General features: G+C 44.5%; 3 protein-coding genes across 4 annotated transcripts in view; 1 reads left to right on the top strand and 2 right to left on the bottom strand.

Annotated features, from left to right (window-relative positions):
* LOC139764450 (pro-resilin-like) overlaps positions 1 to 20,000 on the top strand; it is a 112,185-nt gene that overhangs the window by 81,523 nt on the left and 10,662 nt on the right. The window lies entirely within an intron of this gene.
* On the bottom strand, positions 1,718 to 4,609 carry LOC139764442 (pro-resilin-like). The gene is made up of 3 exons (XM_071690994.1): positions 4,570 to 4,609; positions 3,704 to 3,924; positions 1,718 to 2,422 (listed from the first exon to the last, which is right to left on the bottom strand). Exons 1-3 carry the CDS (start codon positions 4,573 to 4,575, stop codon positions 2,257 to 2,259), a joined length of 393 nt encoding a protein of 130 aa, XP_071547095.1. The 5' UTR covers positions 4,576 to 4,609; the 3' UTR covers positions 1,718 to 2,256.
* Positions 11,737 to 16,729, bottom strand: LOC139764613 (pro-resilin-like). Its single transcript, XM_071691459.1, has 3 exons — positions 16,579 to 16,729; positions 15,787 to 15,971; positions 11,737 to 12,828 (listed from the first exon to the last, which is right to left on the bottom strand). The coding sequence occupies exons 1-3, from the start codon at positions 16,582 to 16,584 to the stop codon at positions 12,624 to 12,626; spliced, it is 396 nt and encodes a 131-aa protein (XP_071547560.1). The 5' UTR covers positions 16,585 to 16,729; the 3' UTR covers positions 11,737 to 12,623.

The following is a 20,000-nucleotide window of genomic DNA, read 5'->3' as shown; positions in this document are numbered from 1 at the left end:
TTATGTTTCACATGGGGGTTTACAAAAGTTTGCCAGCAATGGACATTTAGATACCTAGGCAAAGGCTATTATATTTTCTAATCATCATCGTTCCATAGAACATTTCAAGAAGTGCTTGATGATGAAGAGCATCCAGGGTCATATGTATCTTATTTTTGGCTTCTTACATAGATTTTGGATAGAAATGAAAAGGTCTTATCATTTAATCATCTTTTAGTAGCTATAATGTACATAGTATGCCCTTTATATTGTAAATCAGTATGTTGCAAAATTTTATGATCCGCTATCAGTGGATTCCACAGGTTATTTTTCGTGTATGTTAGTATGTTACAAAATGTTACCATCCCTTGCCAGTGGAACTGCAGCAGTTGTCTATCATGATGAAGGTAAGTGAACGTGAAAATCATTTATGATCTTTGCAATATATTCCTCTTCCTCCAAGTGGCATATCTCCATAAATGACCAGGGAATGGTGGTCTTTTATCAAACGTAACTATAGATTTCTTTGGTGCCTCTTTGAGCCTTTCAGTCAAGTACATTTCTTTTTATTGTTTGACGCATTTGATACGTAGATTTCCGTATTTTACTTCCTCGTGTTCGTTATTACCATCATGGATTTTTCTCTGTGATATATTTATTAAGAAGAGGTAATCATTTCTTTAAATGTCAATGCTAGAAAATGGTCGTCCGTTTCTCAGTAGTACATATGTTGCCTCCTACTAGTTAAAATTGCCTCACCGTTTACGTTTTCACTCTACGATGTCATCCTTGTCTTTCCCTTATTGCAAATATTGAGATCTGAATCTATCCTTATTATTCTAACCAATGTTAAATGGAACAATACTAGAAGCTTCGTCAGACGTAATTTGTTAGTGATTATTTGTGCTAAATCTTTCTCAAGCCGTGACATTATTGACTTGATCCCCGTATGATGTATTCACACCTCGAGTGAGATTCTCAACGAATGCTATAAAGCTCAGGTGAAATGAGGTAAACTTCATGGAAAGACGAAGCACGAAGCTACTAGAAAGGGCACAATCCACTCCCAACCCCACTTATATATTGTTAAGGCAAAATCTCCCATTATAATGCTTGGAGTTCATTGCAAAATTCTTCTAACTGATTTTTCTTCATGTCTGGTGTCTGTGTTCAGTTTCTGTAAAATTAATCGTACATACTAATTTTGTATAATGATTGTTTTTGATTTACACGAAAATGGGGAGCCAATAATTTTAACGGGCATTACGTATCTCAGTACATGACTTGCTGAAATGTAAGCCAACATGAATTATCCGAATAGTGATTAACCATAAGGGGCGAGTATCCACATGTATACATACGCTGGACAGATTCTGTTTAAACGTATAATGTTCACGTAAGTCGAGGCTATACAGATGCATTGTGTTGCCTCCTACAAAACATTTTTCACTTTGCTAGAGGGCTGCTAGCCTCTCGGCCCGTCACAACTCACCGTGTGCGTGATGGCAGGTCCATCTTGGACAGAGCAGCTGCTGCGTATCCTCCAGCTTGGCTTTGTTGTATACGGTTACTGCATCTCAGGTTTTTTTTTTAAGAGTATCGTTACGGGATATAAACTGATATTGTGAGTGTAATATAAACATGTTATGCTGCACAGAGTATATTGGAACAATATTTTATTACAGAATATTATGTTTTACAATATTTAAATATCAATATATAGGGCAAGTAAAAATAGTTTTTCTGTATAAGTTTATTTCGTGTTTTGATAACTTCTCTGTACAAAAATATAGATATACATATATGGCAAAATGATTTCTCTCGTGACTAGTTAAAACTAGGCATAGGAGATGGTTAACAAGTAACGTATAACAAGAGGCAACAATGATAAGCATAACACTGTATGGGAGAGTCGTGGAGATCCTTGGGAACTCACACACTTCAGAGGAGAAGAACTAGAACAAGGCTGGCTCTGCTTACGCGATATACAGGAACAACTTGGAAGGAGCCACATAACATGTTGGAGGTGCCCTTGGACATGTCGTTCTCCAGGAACGCCACAGTGTCAGGGCCACAGTGATAAACTGAGCAGTATAGATTTGAATATAACTGATGAAGTAAAACTTGTAATGATTGCTATAGGGAAGATAGAACTAGCGATGCATTAAGGATGTAGAAATTAGAATTGAATTGAAACTTCGTTTAGGGAAGTTATTTTCCTTGCTGATTGTAGACTTGCGGGGGAGTTAGGGAAGGCAGGAAGGGTGCAGGGGTGGTCTATACATACACTGGTCCTGGGGTTGGGGAAGGCTGGGGGTAACCCGGAGAGGGTAAGCTGGGGTACTGTGCCTCGCCCTCGTAGGTTAGTGTGGGGTGGTAGCCATATTGGTCGGCGTAGTACTCCACGTTCAGACGACGACCGTCAGGCATCTGGACGTAGTACCTGTGGACAACACGATTATTCAAATGAAAATGAGTTCATGATGGGAGGAAGAATAATGCTGTCTCTATATAGATACTGGTTCTCTCTCTCTCTCTCTCTCTCTCTCTCTCTCTCTCTCTCTCTCTCTCTCTCTCTCTCTCTCTCTCTCTCTCATTCTCTCTGTTTTGTAAAACATCCCTGGCTTAGATTTCAAAAAGCATCTCTTATGTCACTAAGGAAATTCTGGATCTCACATCCAAGTCATATATCAAGAGAAAACAACAAATTCCTGGGTTGTCACTACTTGGAAGTGTGTAGGAATTGATTAATGTTGAAGTACCAGTAGGTGTGTAGGTAAGCCGGTGAGTGGGGGAAAATGAGCAGGTGTCTGGGTTAAGCGTTAGATAAAAAAATAATACATACATCAGATGTGTAACCGGCTTCAAGTGAGTGGAAGTAACAGTTTTAAATGCTCAGGTTCTGATGCGTGAAGCCATCAGGTTCAGAACCAGACTTTTGAGCATGGGAGTCATTATAATCTAGATGATTTTACCCCTGCGAACCCTGGAGTTGAACCCGGGCTACCGAGAACGATAGTCGGATAATGTAACCACTTGACCACCGATGGACAAAACATCTCTCTTGCTCTTCTTCTCTCTGGAAATGTTATCTTACAACTCAAGGGCCCCGCCTAATCATTGTAGGCCAGAAGGGTGAGACAGGCCGCCCATACTCTGGTTCTGAAGACGCTGCAAGGCATCTTACCGGGCGTCTCGGTTTAATGTATCTATATCAGAACATGTAACGTTCATATATTAACTAATCTAAACAATTTACCTTTGTGCTCCTCCCGTTCTCGATATTTGTTTCAGCTGTAGGGCTCGCAGTGGTAAAATTGTTTAGATTAATTTACGTGTGAACATCACATGGTGTGATATGTAGCAGTTAGTGGCTGTGAAAGTTAGCTATCAGATAGGAAGAATCAGGAAGACCAGAGGCTGAGATGAGGCCATTAGATGTTAAGGCGGAATTTCAAAATGCCAAGACAGTGTGGAAGAGATACTGTTTTTGGCAATGAGAATCTACCCAGTGAAAGTAAACGTGATTTAATGCAATCCCTCTTGAGGCTATGACTTGGGCTGATTTTTGAAGGGAACGTCCATGACTTTGTACGATAACTTACTGACGTGGTTTACTGAGTCCCGTGAATTGTGGAGACCTTTTGAGAACTACTTACCCTTATATGCTTGTGAGTGAGTTTACATAACAGTACGACTGCACTGTGTTCCTCGAGCCACTGACCTTCCTTGGGTGTTGTCTCCGTCCCGCTGCTCCTGGTGGCCATAGTAGTTGCCTGAGTAGTCGTCGCTGACATCCCAGTGGAAGGTGTACTGGGCGGGGACGTCAGGGTACTGGGGTTGTGAGGTGACGTACTGGGGCTGCACAGGTGGCTGGTAGTTCAAGCCGCTCTGTGGAGCCGTCCAGGCCACCGTCGCCACCATCGAGAGCACCAGAGCCACTGTCTGGGGGAGGGATAAACACTGTTCAGGCAGGTGTTTTGCGTGTCCTGTCGCAAAGTCCATTGTCGCATAACCATTTAGTGTGGATGATTGATGCCGGAAGGTTGTTGGACGAAGGAGAGGCAGTTCTGTCGTTTGGTTCCGTAACGCGGGTAGGAGGGTCGTCTGGTAAGTGTGACGCTGTCTTTGTGGTGGTCAGGCATTGCCCGTCCACAGCACAGAATCGGCGCTTTGTGAGAAAAGTCTTCGTCTGTCCACACTTGAAGTATAATTTGGTGTGTACACAGTCCCCAGCTTTAGAATATAAAGATGGGGAAAACAGGCGTTGTTCTTAAGGAGCAAACTAAAGATTTTTATTTATTACGTGTCCTAGATGCGTTGACATCACAGACAAAACGTCTTAATCATTTGATATATTTATGATTTTTTGCGATAGATTTGAATGAACTTTGTTCGGTGTCGTCGCTAAAGAGGTTGACAAGTCCAGATGTGTGTCTCGTACTCCGTCCAGAGGAACGTTTTACACTCAGGGACTTTCTCAATGCATTGAGCATGGCAACGTTTGGAAGTCCTTAACACAAGTGTGAGTTAGTGTGGTGAAGTGTGAGTCATGGGTCGGGGTAACTTAGTGTTGCAGGGTTCAGGTACCTTCATGGTTGTGTTAAGCTGAGGCTGTGAGCTGAACTGGTGACCGCTCACCCGCGCTCCGCTTTATATCGGCCGGGGACGGGTGAGTGTGGCCAGACCTGCCCCATGATGTCATCTTTACCTCAGGTAAAAACTGCATCTTTAGTTTCGCTTGATATTTTGACTCGGTATCATCCATTCTTATTCGAACGTTATTCTCGAAGCAAACAGTCGGGAGAAGATGTCAGAAAACAGGTTTTAAATAGGCTTGACTTTAGAACAGTTGGAAATACTCGGGACTCTAGTTTGAATTACTTATAATTGAATCAGCTGCTACTTTCTCCGCGTCGCTGGATGATGCTGAAAAGAAAAAAGAAAAAAGACAAGACATAGGCGGCCGATATTGAAGCAGTGCTGCGGTCACTGTCTTATGTGGCAAAAGTCGAGACTCAGCCTAGGTCACACACCCCGCGTGAGGCCCAAAGGTAAAAGCGTCTCATCTGGCCACGTGTATCGTGGGAGGATGATTATGCTGCAGTGATAGACACACACACACACACACACACACACACACACACACACACACACACACACACACACTGGTGAAGCAAACGTGTTCGTAGTCCAAGGAAGATCCTCTGCGGCTGAGGCTCTTCCATTGTTTATATATCCTCAGAAGTTTCTTCTGGGTGTTGTGTTGTGGTGTGTTGTGTTGCGTTGTGTTTGTTATGTTGGGGGAAACATTCCTTGGATGGTGTCAGCCTCTTGCTGGCTGTCCCTGCTGCTGTTGCTAGACAAGAATGCAGTGGGGTGAAAGAAGTGAGAGAAGAAATCGGCTCTCCGTCTACCCGGCGAAGATCTGAAAACCAGTCCAGTTTCGCTCTTAGTATAGTAATGATGATATGGCATTCGTTCAACTCGTTATTTTTTTCCCTTCAGTCGTAATTTCCGTATGTCTGATTATATCCTGTGGTAACTCTCGGTTCAGTTGGGTTCAAACCTAAGCTAAATAGAGTTGCATTCACTCTCGTCTGGCATCAACTTTGACGATGTAGGTTACATGGTGAGAATTCGCGTCTGTGTTCCTCGATGGGGGACATACTGCAAGTCTGTATCTACGACACAACGTCAACATGTTTCCAAAGGCAGTGCCATCGTGTGCGTGCCACAGAGGCACACTTGAACTCTACAGTTAGCTTGCAGTGCACATACCAACAGTCCCTAAAAGCCTTTAGGACACACAACTCAAGCTTCCTCTGTTGTTTTGTTTTCCCCACATGGTATTTGCACGAGCGTCAGCAACGTCTTAATGATATCAGCACCTACACAGGACGTACGGCTTGGAAAAAGAATTGTGTCGCTCCACTTGGTATTCTCTTTTGGGTGTCGTCATGTGATGGTATGCCTGCTGACCTTACCTGGTAATGACGCTACCAAGATGGGAAAGTGACCGAGTATGCAATTGGAGGGGGTGAAAGAACTTCCCCGGGTACAGAAAGTCACCAGATACTTGTCCATTTCCACCGTCTGTCTGCTGTTAAGTGTGCTGAAAACGTTCTCGTGTTTTGTAATTAGAATATTTCTGGATATTTGATATATTAGATAGGAAAAGATTTTATGGTTATATTAGAAATATAAAGAATTTATAGCTGAATTGAAATTTACAACCATGAAATTATATTCTGTATATATATATATATATATATATATATATATATATATATATATATATATACATATATATATATATATATATATATATATATATATATATGTATATATATATATATATATATATATATATATATATATATATAGTAGCGTTCTAAAGCTAAAAAAAGAAAACATAGACATAATACTTCAACACAATCTGTATTTCATTCGCGTTTTACGTGATCTCACTCTGCTTTCCGCACTTCATTTTCTGTTGGTGCTCGTTGACAAGTGGAAGGGCCGCAAGAGCCGTATATGACTTTGACTCAGTCATACATATTTTGTTTCTAGATTTATATCTTTTGATTTTGAAGGGTGACTCATGCTTCAGAGTCTAGTAATTGAAGTGATATTAACATATATAGTTAGACTGTTGCCCTCACGAGCAAACTAAAAGGATGTTCTGGTCGGAACTGTAATTTGGCCGACTAGATCAATTGTCTCCCACAGCAAAATGATTAGATTTTCTGATGATTGCATTCAGTCGTATCTCTCTTTTTTTCTTGTTTGTTTTCTTTCGTGACCACATAGTATTTTTGGGAAATGGCAACTCATCCCTTTGGCTTTCTAATGTAGTGCTTAAGATGAGTATCAACTACGTAGTGAATTACAATATTTTTTCTTCTTTTTTTTTTGTGTGTGAAAGATCGTTTTTTGGATATTTTGTTTCAAAGATGAAAGACAAAGAATATAGCGTGAGGTAAGGGAATTTATAACGTATAAGATACACAAGGACAGAGACAATAAAGATCGTATGTACCAGCCACACGGAAACAGCCACAGGAACACCGTTCATTGGGGAAGTCACTCAAAACCCACGACAGCGACACGTTTGTTTTGTTGTTGACTGTACGAACGTCAGGCCACCAGCGAGTCCCCTCCCACCCCGTCCCCCCATGATGCGAACCCACTATCTATCAGCACGTCCCTCAGGATAGACACCAGGGGGGTGTCAGGAAGTCTACAGACTCTGATGTCATCAGAACATCTTCGCTACTTTGGCCAGCCTGCGTCACGACATTGTCACATGTGGCAGCATCCGTGTATGATGAATACCAGAGAGGGAGGGGGGAGGAAAAAGAAAGAAACATCAGGAGGTCCCTCAGTCGCATTCTGATGTCAGGAGGTGATTGTGTGTCCAGGATGTATTGGCCAGATTCCAGATAGAGCAGGTGTTCGCCACCAGATAACCAGCGTCCTCCTCAAGATGCATGAGGTATTCACAGTGTGCACACGTACGCTAACGTTAGTACGTCCCCAGGACACACAAACGAAACTCTGCTCGTCTCCAGGACACTACGTCACACATCTCCAGGACACACGCACACACACCCAGCAGTTTCATCTCTCCCTCCTCCTCCTCCTCCTCCTCTCCTCCCCTCCCTCAAAATCTCAAGTCATGACGACAAGCGGGTTATGTGGCTGAAACACGTATTACGCTGTCGCCCGCAACACCTCCGTCACGCAGAGACACCCATCACGTAACTCCCATTTTCGTCAACACTTGAAAGACATAGTGACAGAGACGTATGTTTTTTTATATTTTCTAGCTCGTCCCACACCCACAGTGATGACCTTGATATTCATCATGTATACCACGAGTTCACACCTAACAAACACACAGTCATCTCGTAAGATTTTTTTTGTTTGTTTTTTCCCTCCTGGTTTTGTTGTTTACCCTCACCTGGTGCGGGGTCTTTGTGATAGCGGAAGATATCAGGTAGACGAGACCACTGGGGTCTTTGTGATAGCGGAAGATATCAGGTAGACGAGACCACCGGGGTCTTGTGATAGCGAAAGATATCAGGTAGACGAGACCACCGGGGTCTTGTGATAGAGGAAGATATCAGGTAGACGAGACCACCGGGGTCTTGTGATAGAGGAAGATATCAGGTAGGCGGTTCATGGTGGGTGAAAATCTCGAGGATTTGGAGGTGGGGAAGAGCGTGTCCTTTGATATTCTTCAAAGGGAGAAGCATCGTTTGTGAACCATGGGTTACTCAGCTCAGTACTGCATCGTACTCTGTTGACACAACCCTACCCCCTCTACGCTGATATATACTCTGTTTACACATCTCTACGCCGACATATACTCTGTTTACACACCTCTGTGCTGATATTTACTCTGTTTACACAACTCTACAGTAAAGTATGCTCTGTTTACACAACTCTACACAGAAATACACTCTTCTTACACAATTGTACGTTGATGATACACTCCACCTAGTCCTGACGGATATGGGTTGGTCGTCAGGAACCACGTTGGGTCGTACTCCACAGGTCTACTGTTTGGTGGGTTGTACTCCACCCGTCTACTATTTGGTGGGTCGTACTCCACCCGTCTACTATTTGGTGGGTCGTACTCCACCCGTCTACTATTTGGTGGGTCGTACTCCACCCATTTACTATTTGATGGGTCGTACTCCACCTTTCTACCATTTGGTGGGTTTTACTCCACTTGTCTATCATTTGATGGGTCGTACTTCACCTGTTTACCATTTGGTGGGTCGTACTTCACCTGTCTACCGTTGGTGGGTCGTCCTCTACCTGTGTCCCATTTGGCCAGGAACACGTCAAAGCGATACCCCGTCTGTATACTACCCTAACTAGGGCATCTCTACGGAAAAATGGGGTCTATAAAAAAAAGAAAAAAAAATTGTCCCCTTCATCATAGAACGAATGTTTACCACCATTTTGTACCGCCTTGGTACGTGTTACCGATAGACGCCAGCTTCAAGAGAGTGTGTCAGTTACACCAAATAGATAGATAGATAGATAGATAGATAGATAGAGAGAGAGAGAGAGAGAGAGAGAGAGAGAGAGAGAGAGAGAGAGAGAGAGAGAGAGAGAGGCTGGGGTCAAGATCTAGGAGTTTTGCACACCCCTCGATGTATTGTAAACCTTGATATAAGAACGCTCTTAAACGGGAAAGACTCTTCATGAATTGTGTTATATAGGTAGAATGACACCGTTACAAATTACGCTGTTACGAGAAACCCCGTTACAAGTACCGGGTCAGCAAGGAATCCCTTTGGAATTCCTGGTCTGGGCGTGTGTGCGCGCGCTGATGAACGTGATGCTGAACGGGACCGGAGACGCAAAGACAGAACTTCAGAGTTTACCTAGCGTTCAACATATGTCCAAAATTGTATGACATAATTTTCATGTCATACAATGTTGGACGACATAATCTTCATGTCATACAATGTTGGACGACATAATCTTCTTGTCATACAATGTTGGACGACATGATCTTCAGTGTCATATCATTTCGAACATTAGTTAACAGTAGATGTAGATAATTAATCTTCTTACGAGTTTGGACTTTATTTGCGAGACACCCATGAAGTTCTCCATCGAACGAACGAAAACGGTGTTCTAAAGGGGAGAATTTTATTCACGATGTTTTTTTTTCTACTTTACTGGTTCATTTATGTCAGTGTTCTTCTCCCCAGGGATTTAAGAAAGAGAGAGAGATAGTGGCCGCTCGACACAGCGAACATGTGAGATGATTGTTTGCACGATCGTCTGCATGTGAATCGTATTAATACGTCACGCGGATTTTGTGTTCGTGTGTGTGTGTGTGTGTGTGTGTGTGTGTTGTGTGTGTGTTTGTGTGTGTGTGTGTGTGTGTGTGTGTGTGTGTGTGTGTGTGTGAACGATGGCAGATCAAACACGGATGTATACGATGTCTATTTCTTTCCTTACATGTCTTCACTGTGCAACTGTTATGTATATAATGATGATAAATATAATGATAATAATGATAATATTAACAGGAATAATATTAAATCCAATGATAATAGTAATAACAGATATAATACTAATAATAACAATAATAATAATAATGATAACAGAAATTATCGGAATATTGATAATAATGATTATAATCGTCCGCCGTTTCCCTCCAAAGCGAGGCAGCGCCAGCATCGGACGAGAGACCCTTAGGTGGAAACCTTTTTTCCCGGCACGGCTCGCTCCTCAGTCTCTCCTTTTGGAAAGTGATGATGCACGAGGGAAGGGAGGTAAAAAAGTTTCCTAGTTCCACCGGTCCCTCCCCTTCGCGGCCACAGGAAAAACATGGGGGTAATGTTCCTGTGATTTTCTCTTGTGATATGAAATAAGGAAAGGTTGGATTACAGTCTGTGTTCGGTAGAAAATACTTCCCACGTATTCCCTGCGTGTCGTAAACGGCGACTAAAAGGGGAGGGAGCGGGGGGGCTGGAAATCCTCCACTCTCGCTTTCAGTTTTCCAAAAGAAGGAACAGAGAAGGAGGCCATGTGAGGATATTCCCTCTAAGGCTCAGTCCTCTGTTCTTAACGCTACCTCGCTAACGCGGGAAATGGCGAATATATATATATATATATATATATATATATATATATATATATATATATATATATATATATATATATAGTGCTCAGGAAGCTGGCAAAGTCCACCAAGCATGACCACAGCTTAGAAAGTTTGATGTGTGTCTTTGTAGATCAAGTGTAGGGCATTTTCAAAGTGATTATTTATTATTATTATCATTATTTTATCTTTTTCCAATCACTTCCTCTTAGTTCTTACACTTTTTTTCTTTCTTTTTATCTTTCCTTCCTCATATAACTTTTCTCCCTGGGGATAGGGGAGAAAGAATACTTCCCACGTATTCCCTGTGTGTCGTAAAAGGCGACTAAAAGGGGAGGGAGCGGGGGGCTGGAAATCCTCCCATCTCATTTTTTTTTAATTTTCCAAAAGAAGGAACAGAGAAGGGGGCCAGGTGAGGATATTCCCTCAAAGGCCCAGTCCTCTGTTCTTAATGCTACCTCGCTAACGCGGGAAATGGCGAATAGTTTGAAAAAAAAAAAAAAAAAAAAAAAAAAAAAATATATATATATATATATATATATATATATATATATATATATATATATATATATATATATATATATATATATATATATACACACAGAGGACCACGACCTCCTCACCTTTCCCAAGTATCCCTGACGAGGTACGCAACTCTAAAACTCTCTCTCTCTCTCTCTCTCTCTCTCTCTCTCTCTCTCTCTCTCTCTCTCTCTCTCTCTCTCTCTCTCTCTCTCTCTCTCTCTCTCTCTCCTTACCCCTGAGAGACGCGGGCAAGTCGGTCGGTCATACACCGGGTCGTCATGATAGACTGAGGTCACTGCCATATCTCTGCTCGCTGACAGCTGTGACCCGGAGAAAGCGACGCTGGGGCGGGGTGGGGCGGGGCGGGGCTGGGCGGCGGCTGGCCACGGCAGGAGGAAGAAAACAGCGTAGTGATGTTTTGGGGCGAGACAATAAGTTCTCTAAAAGTCACAGTGGAGGAGGGGGCGATCGCGCACGTAACCCCCTCCTCCCACACATGTTCGAACCTCCAGCTGGAGAATCGCCCTCAGGAGACACGTCTCTACGTATACACAACAGATGGTTTTCGGGAGGAGGGTGGTGAGTGATAGACCACAGATCGGTAGAAACTTTATTCTTTTTTTAATATTTTTTGTCATAAATCATCTGTATAAAAATATCTCTACACGGTACAAAAAAAAAAAATAATCTATAAAGAGTGCTTGTTATAGTACGTGGCTCATGACATCAGTAGAATTACAGGCATACAAACACACACATATATATAGGTATACATATGTATACACGCACGCGTGTGCGTGTACTACTTTGGGATCAGAAATAACAACAGTCAATACTGGAGATAAGATAGATAGACATTGGTAATCCTAAACGGGAGTTAGGGGTAAATAGATAGACACTGGTAATCCTATACGAGAATCAAGGGTAGATAGATAGACATTGGTAATCCTATACGAGAGTTGGGGATCAGGAATCCCCCTACGGAAGACAGGGGGGAGCCGCCTCTGAGACGAGGCCATGACGGGAGACGTCGTGTGGAGGTGTGGACGTCCCCGTGATGGCCACGCATCCTTCTGTACTTACAGTCAGTCCTCCTTAGACGTAGGAGAGTTTTGATGTATGATATGGAAGAACGAATGATGAAAGACCTGATGGTCTGTGACGAGGTTATCTGCTGGAGGACAGTACATGGGAAGGACAGGTAACACAAGACCTGATGGTCTGTGACGAGGTTATCTGCTGGAGGACAGTACATGGGAAGGACAGGTAACACAAGACCTGATGGTCTATGACGAGGTTATCTGCTGGAGGACAGTACATGGGAAGGACAGGTAACACAAGACCTGATGGTCTATGACGAAGTTGTCTGCTGGAGGACGGTAATTATACAACTATTCCTAATATATATATAGACGGATACATGATGGTAAAGCAAGAGTTTCAGTGGAGGAATTATGAAATTAGGAACAGCTAAGAAAAGTGCTTATTTTCCTGGTTGAGTGTAGACCTGTGAGGGAATCTGAACTGGCTGCTGGTACGAGGGCTGCGGTGCTGGGGCGGGCTGGGAGTACGTGGGGGCGCTGGGGTACTGGGCCTGACCCTCGAAGGTGACGGTGGGGTGGAAGCCATACTCGTCCACGTAGTATTCGACCCGCATGAGGCGACTGTCCGGCAGCTGGACGTAGTAACTGCAGAACGGAAGGGGAAAACGTCTATGAAGGGAAGCAACCTGGAAGTCCTCCTCCACTTGAGGGTTTGGATTATGATGATGATGATTAGCGAGTGTGTGGGGTCGACTGGGTTTTGGGAGATTGGTACTCTGGTCGTGCTATGGGTGACTGACCCAGGGAGAAAGTGAGGAGTACACCACTCGCTGGTGTTGAGAGAGAGAAAAAAAAAAAGAGAACTAGATGATGATGCTCCTCCTGGTCGGGAGAGAGAGAGAGAGAGAGAGAGAGAGAGAGAGAGAGAGAGAGAGAGAGTATTGATGGCTTTACAAATAAAAACGGAGATGTTTTCTTTCTCGCAGTCATGGAGATAATGAGGTGTACAGAAAGAAATGTACATGACTGTCAGTGCGAGTCATGCAGGACTAGCGATTAAAAGCAGATTATTGCCGCGATGTATCACAAAGTGTATGACTGTTTAATTCAGGGTATGAAGGAAGAATATGTAATAATAACATGATCACAGACTAGTATGGAAATTGATCAGTAAGTTAGTATGGAAATCGATCAGTAAATTATTTGAAAGTTACTTTAACTTTTAGGTACGGATTACCCTATCATTTGAAAGTTATCTTTAATCTTCAGGTACAGGTTACCCAATCATTTGAAAGTTATCTCTAATCTTCAGGTACAGATCACCTTATCATTTGAAAGTTATCTTTAATCTTCAGGTACAGATCACCTTATCATTTGAAAGTTATCTTTAATCTTCAGGTACACATTAGCCTATCATTTGAAAGTTATCTTTAATCTTCAGGTACGGATCACCCTAAGCAAAACCTCATTTACTTTCGAAAGAGCGGATGACGGACAGGATATACACCATCATCTGCACAGAACGGTGATGCCGTATGTGAACATTTTGCTCACCTTTTCAGAGGCGCTTTCTCCCGGTGAGAAAGCGCCTCCCGCCTCCCAAAACCTGACACAACGTATATCGATAGTTGGTCCTGGAATCAGTACCCTCTCATAACAGGGCGTTGTGGATGGTGGTTATAAATTGACCTTGACGGACACCTCAGTGACCCCTGGCTGTTGATAGACCTAATGCCATGATAAACCAGCCAGCAGCACCATCCAAGAGTACCCAGAAGGGGTAGAGTGGTGGAATGGGGCGCGTGCGTGTGTTTGGTACGGCGTCTTATACGAGCAACGATGGCGTGTGAGGCTACCGTATCCTTGAAAAAAAAAAAAATACAACAACAGCAGTATATCCTAAAAGAACGATAGGTTTTTTTTGTTGTTGTTGTTGAAGTTTGTTTGTACGAGTCGCAGGGATTTTGACTTGGTGACCATCAAGTACTAAGGGGAATTCGTCTAACAACATACATTTTTTTTCATGAGAATCGCAACATCATACTAGAATTATGGCACACACAAAATCGCGGGGGGGGGGGGGGGTGATATTCTACATCTATTTCGTTACTCTATTACACAAGGGATTTAGAACGTCATCTTTTTCCTCTACAGTTTTCGTCATTCGTGATGTTCATCATACGAAACTTGGTGAAGACTTATCTATGATAACTGGAGGTGACCGTAAATGGTTCTCCTGTTTCTATGTGAACCACCATCAGAAAACTAAGAAATCTTTAAAATAAATAAATAAAAATGTGTGTGATATCTTTAAAAAACAAATGTGTGTGTAATATCTACCCTGAAAAAGACATATACCTTAGGACCTAAATTTTATCTGGTATAGATACAGGCAAATCGCTTTAGTGGCGAGTGTAGGATGAGAAAGGTAAAAGCGAAGCAATATCTTTGTAAGAGAGGGAGGATAGAGATCAGTGCGAGTGGGATGTATGAAGAGGAGAAGAAGGAGGTGGAGGAGGACGACTGAGGTAATTGCGAGTTCTTAGGACTAGGGTCGTCGTGTGAGAACCAGAAGCCGTGAGGCCTTGTGAAACACAGAGCAACTACAGGTGTCTCAGTGGAGGGGACTGATGATGACCAGTATGGTTGGGAGGGGGAAGGCAAAGCCTGAGAGGGTAGAGTCATGCAGACATGAAGAACCGGCTTGGTGAAGAGAAAGAAGTTAATTGCCAAAGAGTTCAGCATTCCCTCATGGCAGAATGGTCGTCCGACTCATATTTACAGATGTGAATACATCTTTTCCTCCCCTTCCATGTGCGAAGAGGTGGAATAGGAGATCAGCAAAGGCGAGTAATATGCGTGGTACAGCAAGAGGTGTGGGAGTGGGTAGGATCCAGAAGTGAGATGTGGGGAAGCACATACGATGTGAGGAGGTTATGAGAAGAGGGACGATGTGAGGTAGCTTGATGAGACTGGGGACGACCGAGTAAGATTTGCCGTTGATAAGAGGAGAGATCTGTTGTGGTATGGCTGAAGGGAACGGGTGGGGAGGGGGGGGAGATAGATCAAGAGAAACGGAGAAAGAGAGAGAGAGAGAGAGAGAGAGAGAGAGAGAGAGAGAGAGAGAGAGAGAGAGAGAGAGAGAGAGAGAGAGAGAGAGAGCGTGTCTCCATCGTACTGGGTATACAAAGAAATGCAAAAAGCAATAGTCCATTGGGTCCTTTCGAGGCTGTGTTTGTGTGATAGTGGGAGACATCAGGACACCACAGAGTAGATATACCTTTGTGTGCTGTGTTGATTTGTGCGTGAGGATGGACGGGGTGAATCTGGGTTTCTAAGTCGCTCTTTTCCCAGTTCAACTTAGAAGTCATCAACATGGTGATCAAGCTGACCTCTGCTGGTGAGGAAGTGTTTGTCCACTGTGTGTGTGTGTGTGTGTGTGTGTGTGTGATATGAGATGGGAAGCATTTGTTCTCTCCTCTGTATTTGGTTGTAGAACTGAGGGTATTGGAGTTAGAGGCATAGCAATTTTGGAGACGAGAGGGGAGGTAGTGTGTGTGTGTGTGTTGAGTCTCCTCTGGTGAGGTGAGTGTCACAACTCACCTGCCCTGGGTGTTAGGTCCGTCCCGCTGCTCCTGGTGGCCGTAGTAGTTGCCTGTGTACTCGTCGTTGACGTCCCACTGGAAGTTGTACTGGGCTGGGGCGTCGGGGTACTGGGGCTCGTAGTTGTAGCCTCCCTGGGGACCCGCCCGGGCCAACGCCACCACCGAGAGCACAAGAGCCACTACCTGATGATGGGGGGAGAGAAAGGAACGGTGAGGAGGGGAGGGAGGTCAAAAATTTTTTGCGATGTCGCATTAAGGGAGTTGCTGTCTCAGGCTACACTGTGTCTCAGGCCACAGTGTGCCGATATCTCCCGTCATCACCGTCACGTGATCTCTCACCGCAGGATGAGCCAACAGGTTCTATTGGTCGTCAGGCGTCGCCTCGTCTACCGTTCACTGTCGTTCCCTCGCGCCTTAACCATCTTCATAACCGGAACACAGAACCAAAAAAAAAAAAAAAAAAGAAAGACTTCCCCATCGAGTCGAAGCAAAAAATGAATTTCATGATGAAACTTTAACATGTCCAGCATACAGCCAGCCACCTGAGTCATGATTACCAGTAGCTCGTAGTATTTTAGTGTCTAACTTGGTTTGTGTGAGTACAGTCCGGCACAGCACTTTGCTATGTACATCCAGGAGGCGTATTGACTTTGTCGTGTAACGTAGCGTATAAAGCGCGTAGGGTGGGTGTTCTGCTGTGCTGTGTCGTCCACGAGTCAGATGCTACGCTCGGCGTAGAGAGTCAAGAGTCTTGTCAGGGTATGAGGGTGGTCCTGGAGACGCCAACTACCTTCATGGTTGTGTGTTGGGAGCAGGTGTGAGGTGAACTGATGGTCGGGGCACGAGGGCCAGGCTTTATATGATGGCTGAAGGTGGGGTTGGAGGGGGTAGGTTCTGTGTGGGCGGAGGGAGGGAGGGAGGTGGGGGTGTGGTGTGTCACCTGGCCTCCGGCGGCTCTGCTCCTTTTCTTCTCACAAGAACCAGCCACTCCTCAGCCGAGGCCCGTCTTCCCCCGCATGGCCAGTCGGTGGGTGCCGGATATGTCTCTATCGTCTGGCCGGAAACGGGAGGGTTTGGCTCCGCCCCATGGGGCTCTGTGGGGGGGAATGGAGTGGAGTGGGGGGAGGCGACTACCAAAGAAAGGCAGGGAGGGGGGGAGTAGAGTATACCCCCTCCCCCTCCCTCCCCCTCAAGACCTGACTCCTGTACATCCCTGGGTCAGGGAGGCCCTCACAACCACCACCCGCTTCTTCTACGACCTATGGTGGATGCCAGTAGCGTACGGGAGTAGGTGTGGGCCGTAGAGTTGTTTACCCAGTGGCGGGTAGGGTCAGCCGGAGACGTTGGCAGCGTTGCACCCCAGTTATGGGTGAGGGAGGGGAAAGTGTAGCAGCGCCGGGAACGCCCTCTTGCCTCCCTGGGTCTCCCCGACACGCCTCCTTCCCCCACCAACTTGATATGCTGCCACATGCCTACACCTCCGCTACCTCCGCTGAACGTACACAATATTTAGATTATTCTCGTCTACTTTTTTATTTTTTTTTGCCGTCTCCCTTCACACGAGAGAAAGTAGCTTGTACGCCGAAAGTGCAGCAATGGAATATTCAGTGCGTCGGCGTATAAGATGGCAGCCAGGAGGGAGGTGGCTGGCTGGCTGGCTGGATAGATGGATGGCTAGATGGCTGGCGTGATTGTACGCATGAATTGAATCAACCTTGATCTCATTGTCATCAGGTCAGGTCAGCTACGAACAGATGGGGAGAGAGAGAGAGAGAGAGAGAGAGAGAGAGAGAGAGAGAGAGAGAGAGAGAGAGAGAGAGAGAGAGAGAGAGAGGAGCCACCATGAGTTACCTCGACGGCAAACGGATGTAAATCAGTCCTGATGACCAGGCGATCAATGAGAGGGTCGTGATGGGGTCACGATTTATGGCAAACGCTCCCCCTCCCACACACCCCTCTGTACTCATCTCACTTCGTGTGTCTGGCTTTGTTGTGGCCGGAGGATCGTCGGAGACCAACTGTCTCATACGTCGTCTGTCTTATGTTACCGGACGTGGAGTTTTGTCCTCGGTCACGATGCTTGATATAAGAAAAAATAAAACAACATCCACACAGACTTCCACTTCCCATCAAGTATAATAACGAATGGTTGTAAGAGACTCCCACGGATTGTTTCAGTGTTTCCACGGTGCGTGGGAAATGTAGGTCAAGATCGCCTCCTCCCCTGGCTGGCCACCAGATGAAGGGGAAGATAAAAGGAAATGTCATTAATATCATCTCATGGTCACGCGCCGAAATACGTGTGTGTTTATGTAATGGGTGATCACGCCGTGCTCCACAACTGACGTGAGTGTATATTAAACTATTATTGAGAAAGTCCCGAATGGAGTTGGGTTATCTGTGTATCGTCGTATTGTATCCATTGTATTGTATCTTGTATCTGTTGTATTGCCAGCAGTCATTTGCAACTGGGTCTTGGCCAGCGTGGGAGTGTGTATTCCGTAGGATGTGGAGGAAGATGATGTAGGGTTTTCAGTCGTGACCATTAACTTATGGATCATCCTGACGGTGTGGGTCGTCCAGCTGACCCACAGCGAACGCCTAAACTAAGTGGGAAACCCAGTTGATGACAAAGTAAGATATATGTATATATTAATACTTGATCTTCGTTTCCCGCGTTAGCGAGGTAGCGACAGGAATAGACGGATAAAAGGTCACATCCATTCTCCAGCTGTCATGTGTAATGCACTGAAACCACAGCTCCCTATTCATAACCAGGCACCCACAGACCTTTTCATGATTTACTCAGAAGTTTCACATACCATGGTTCAGCACGTCGACCCCAGTATACCGCATCCTTCCAGTTCACCCCATCTCTTGTGCGCCTTTCACCCTCCTGCATGTTTTGGCCCCGATCGCTCAAAATCATTTTCGCTCCATCCTCCAATTTGGTCTCACAGTTATCCTTGTTCCATCCAATTCTGACACATATATCCTCTTTTTTAACCTTTAATCATTCATTCTTTCTACATGTCCTTAGTATTTTAGCACACCCTCTTCAGTTCATTTTATTACCCACATCTCTCTTACCCTTTCATTACTTACTCGATCAAACCACCTCACACCACGTATTGTCCTCAAACATATCATTTCCAACACATCCACCCTTCTCCACGCAGCCTTATCTCTAGCCCATGCCTCGCATCCGTAGGATATTGTTGGGGATACTATTCCTTCAAACAACTATTTTTGCCCTCCCAGATAGCGTTCTCTATTTTTACACATTCTACAGTGCTCCTAAAACCTTCACCCCCTCACCCACCCTGTGACTCACTTCCGCTTCCATGGTTCCATTCGCTGCCATGTACAGAAAACACTTCACTTCTTCCATTCAAACTCACGCCCCAACTATCCTTCAACCCTACTGAGCCTGATAACCTTGCTTTTATTCACAATTATTCCCAACTTTCTCCTTTCTCACACTCTTCGCGACTCAGTCACCAGCTTTTTGAGTTTATCATTTGATGGTACACCACCAGTGATGTACCATCAGCTAACAATAACTGGCTTACTTCCTTGGCTCTCTCATCCCTCAGATTGCATACTCGCCCCTCCCTCTAAAACTCTTGCATTCACTTCCATAACCACCCCATCCATAAACAAATTAAACAACTACGGGGACATCACACTCCCCTGCCGTTGACCGAACTTCATTGGGAACCATTCACTTTCCTTTCTTCCTACTCGTGCACATGCCTTACACCCTTGATAAAAACTTCTCGCTGCCTCTAGCAACTTTCATCCTACAACATATATTCTTAAGACCTCTCTCAAGGCATCTCTGTCGGCCTTATCATAAATGCCGCTTACAAATCTATCCGTTTCTCTAAGTACTTCTCACGCACATTCTTGTAAGCAAACACCTGATCCACTACACACATCCTCCTCCACTTCTGAAACCACACTGCTCCTCCCCAATCTGATGCTCTGTACATACATTCACCCTCTCAATCAATACCCTCCCATATAATTTACCAGGTATGCTCAACAGACTTATACCTCTGTAGTTTGACCACTCGCCTTTCTCCCATTGCCTTTATACAATGGCACTGTACTTAGGTTCCGCCCATCCTCAGGCATCTCACCATGATCCACACATACATTGAAAATTCTTACCAACTGATCAACATCACAGTCACCCCCTTTCATAAT

This window comes from Panulirus ornatus, chromosome 50 (genome assembly GCF_036320965.1).
Source record: "Panulirus ornatus isolate Po-2019 chromosome 50, ASM3632096v1, whole genome shotgun sequence".
Lineage (NCBI taxonomy): Eukaryota > Metazoa > Arthropoda > Malacostraca > Decapoda > Palinuridae > Panulirus > Panulirus ornatus.
The sequence above is the reverse complement of the archived record's forward strand: the minus strand, read 5'-3'. Positions and strand labels throughout refer to the sequence as shown.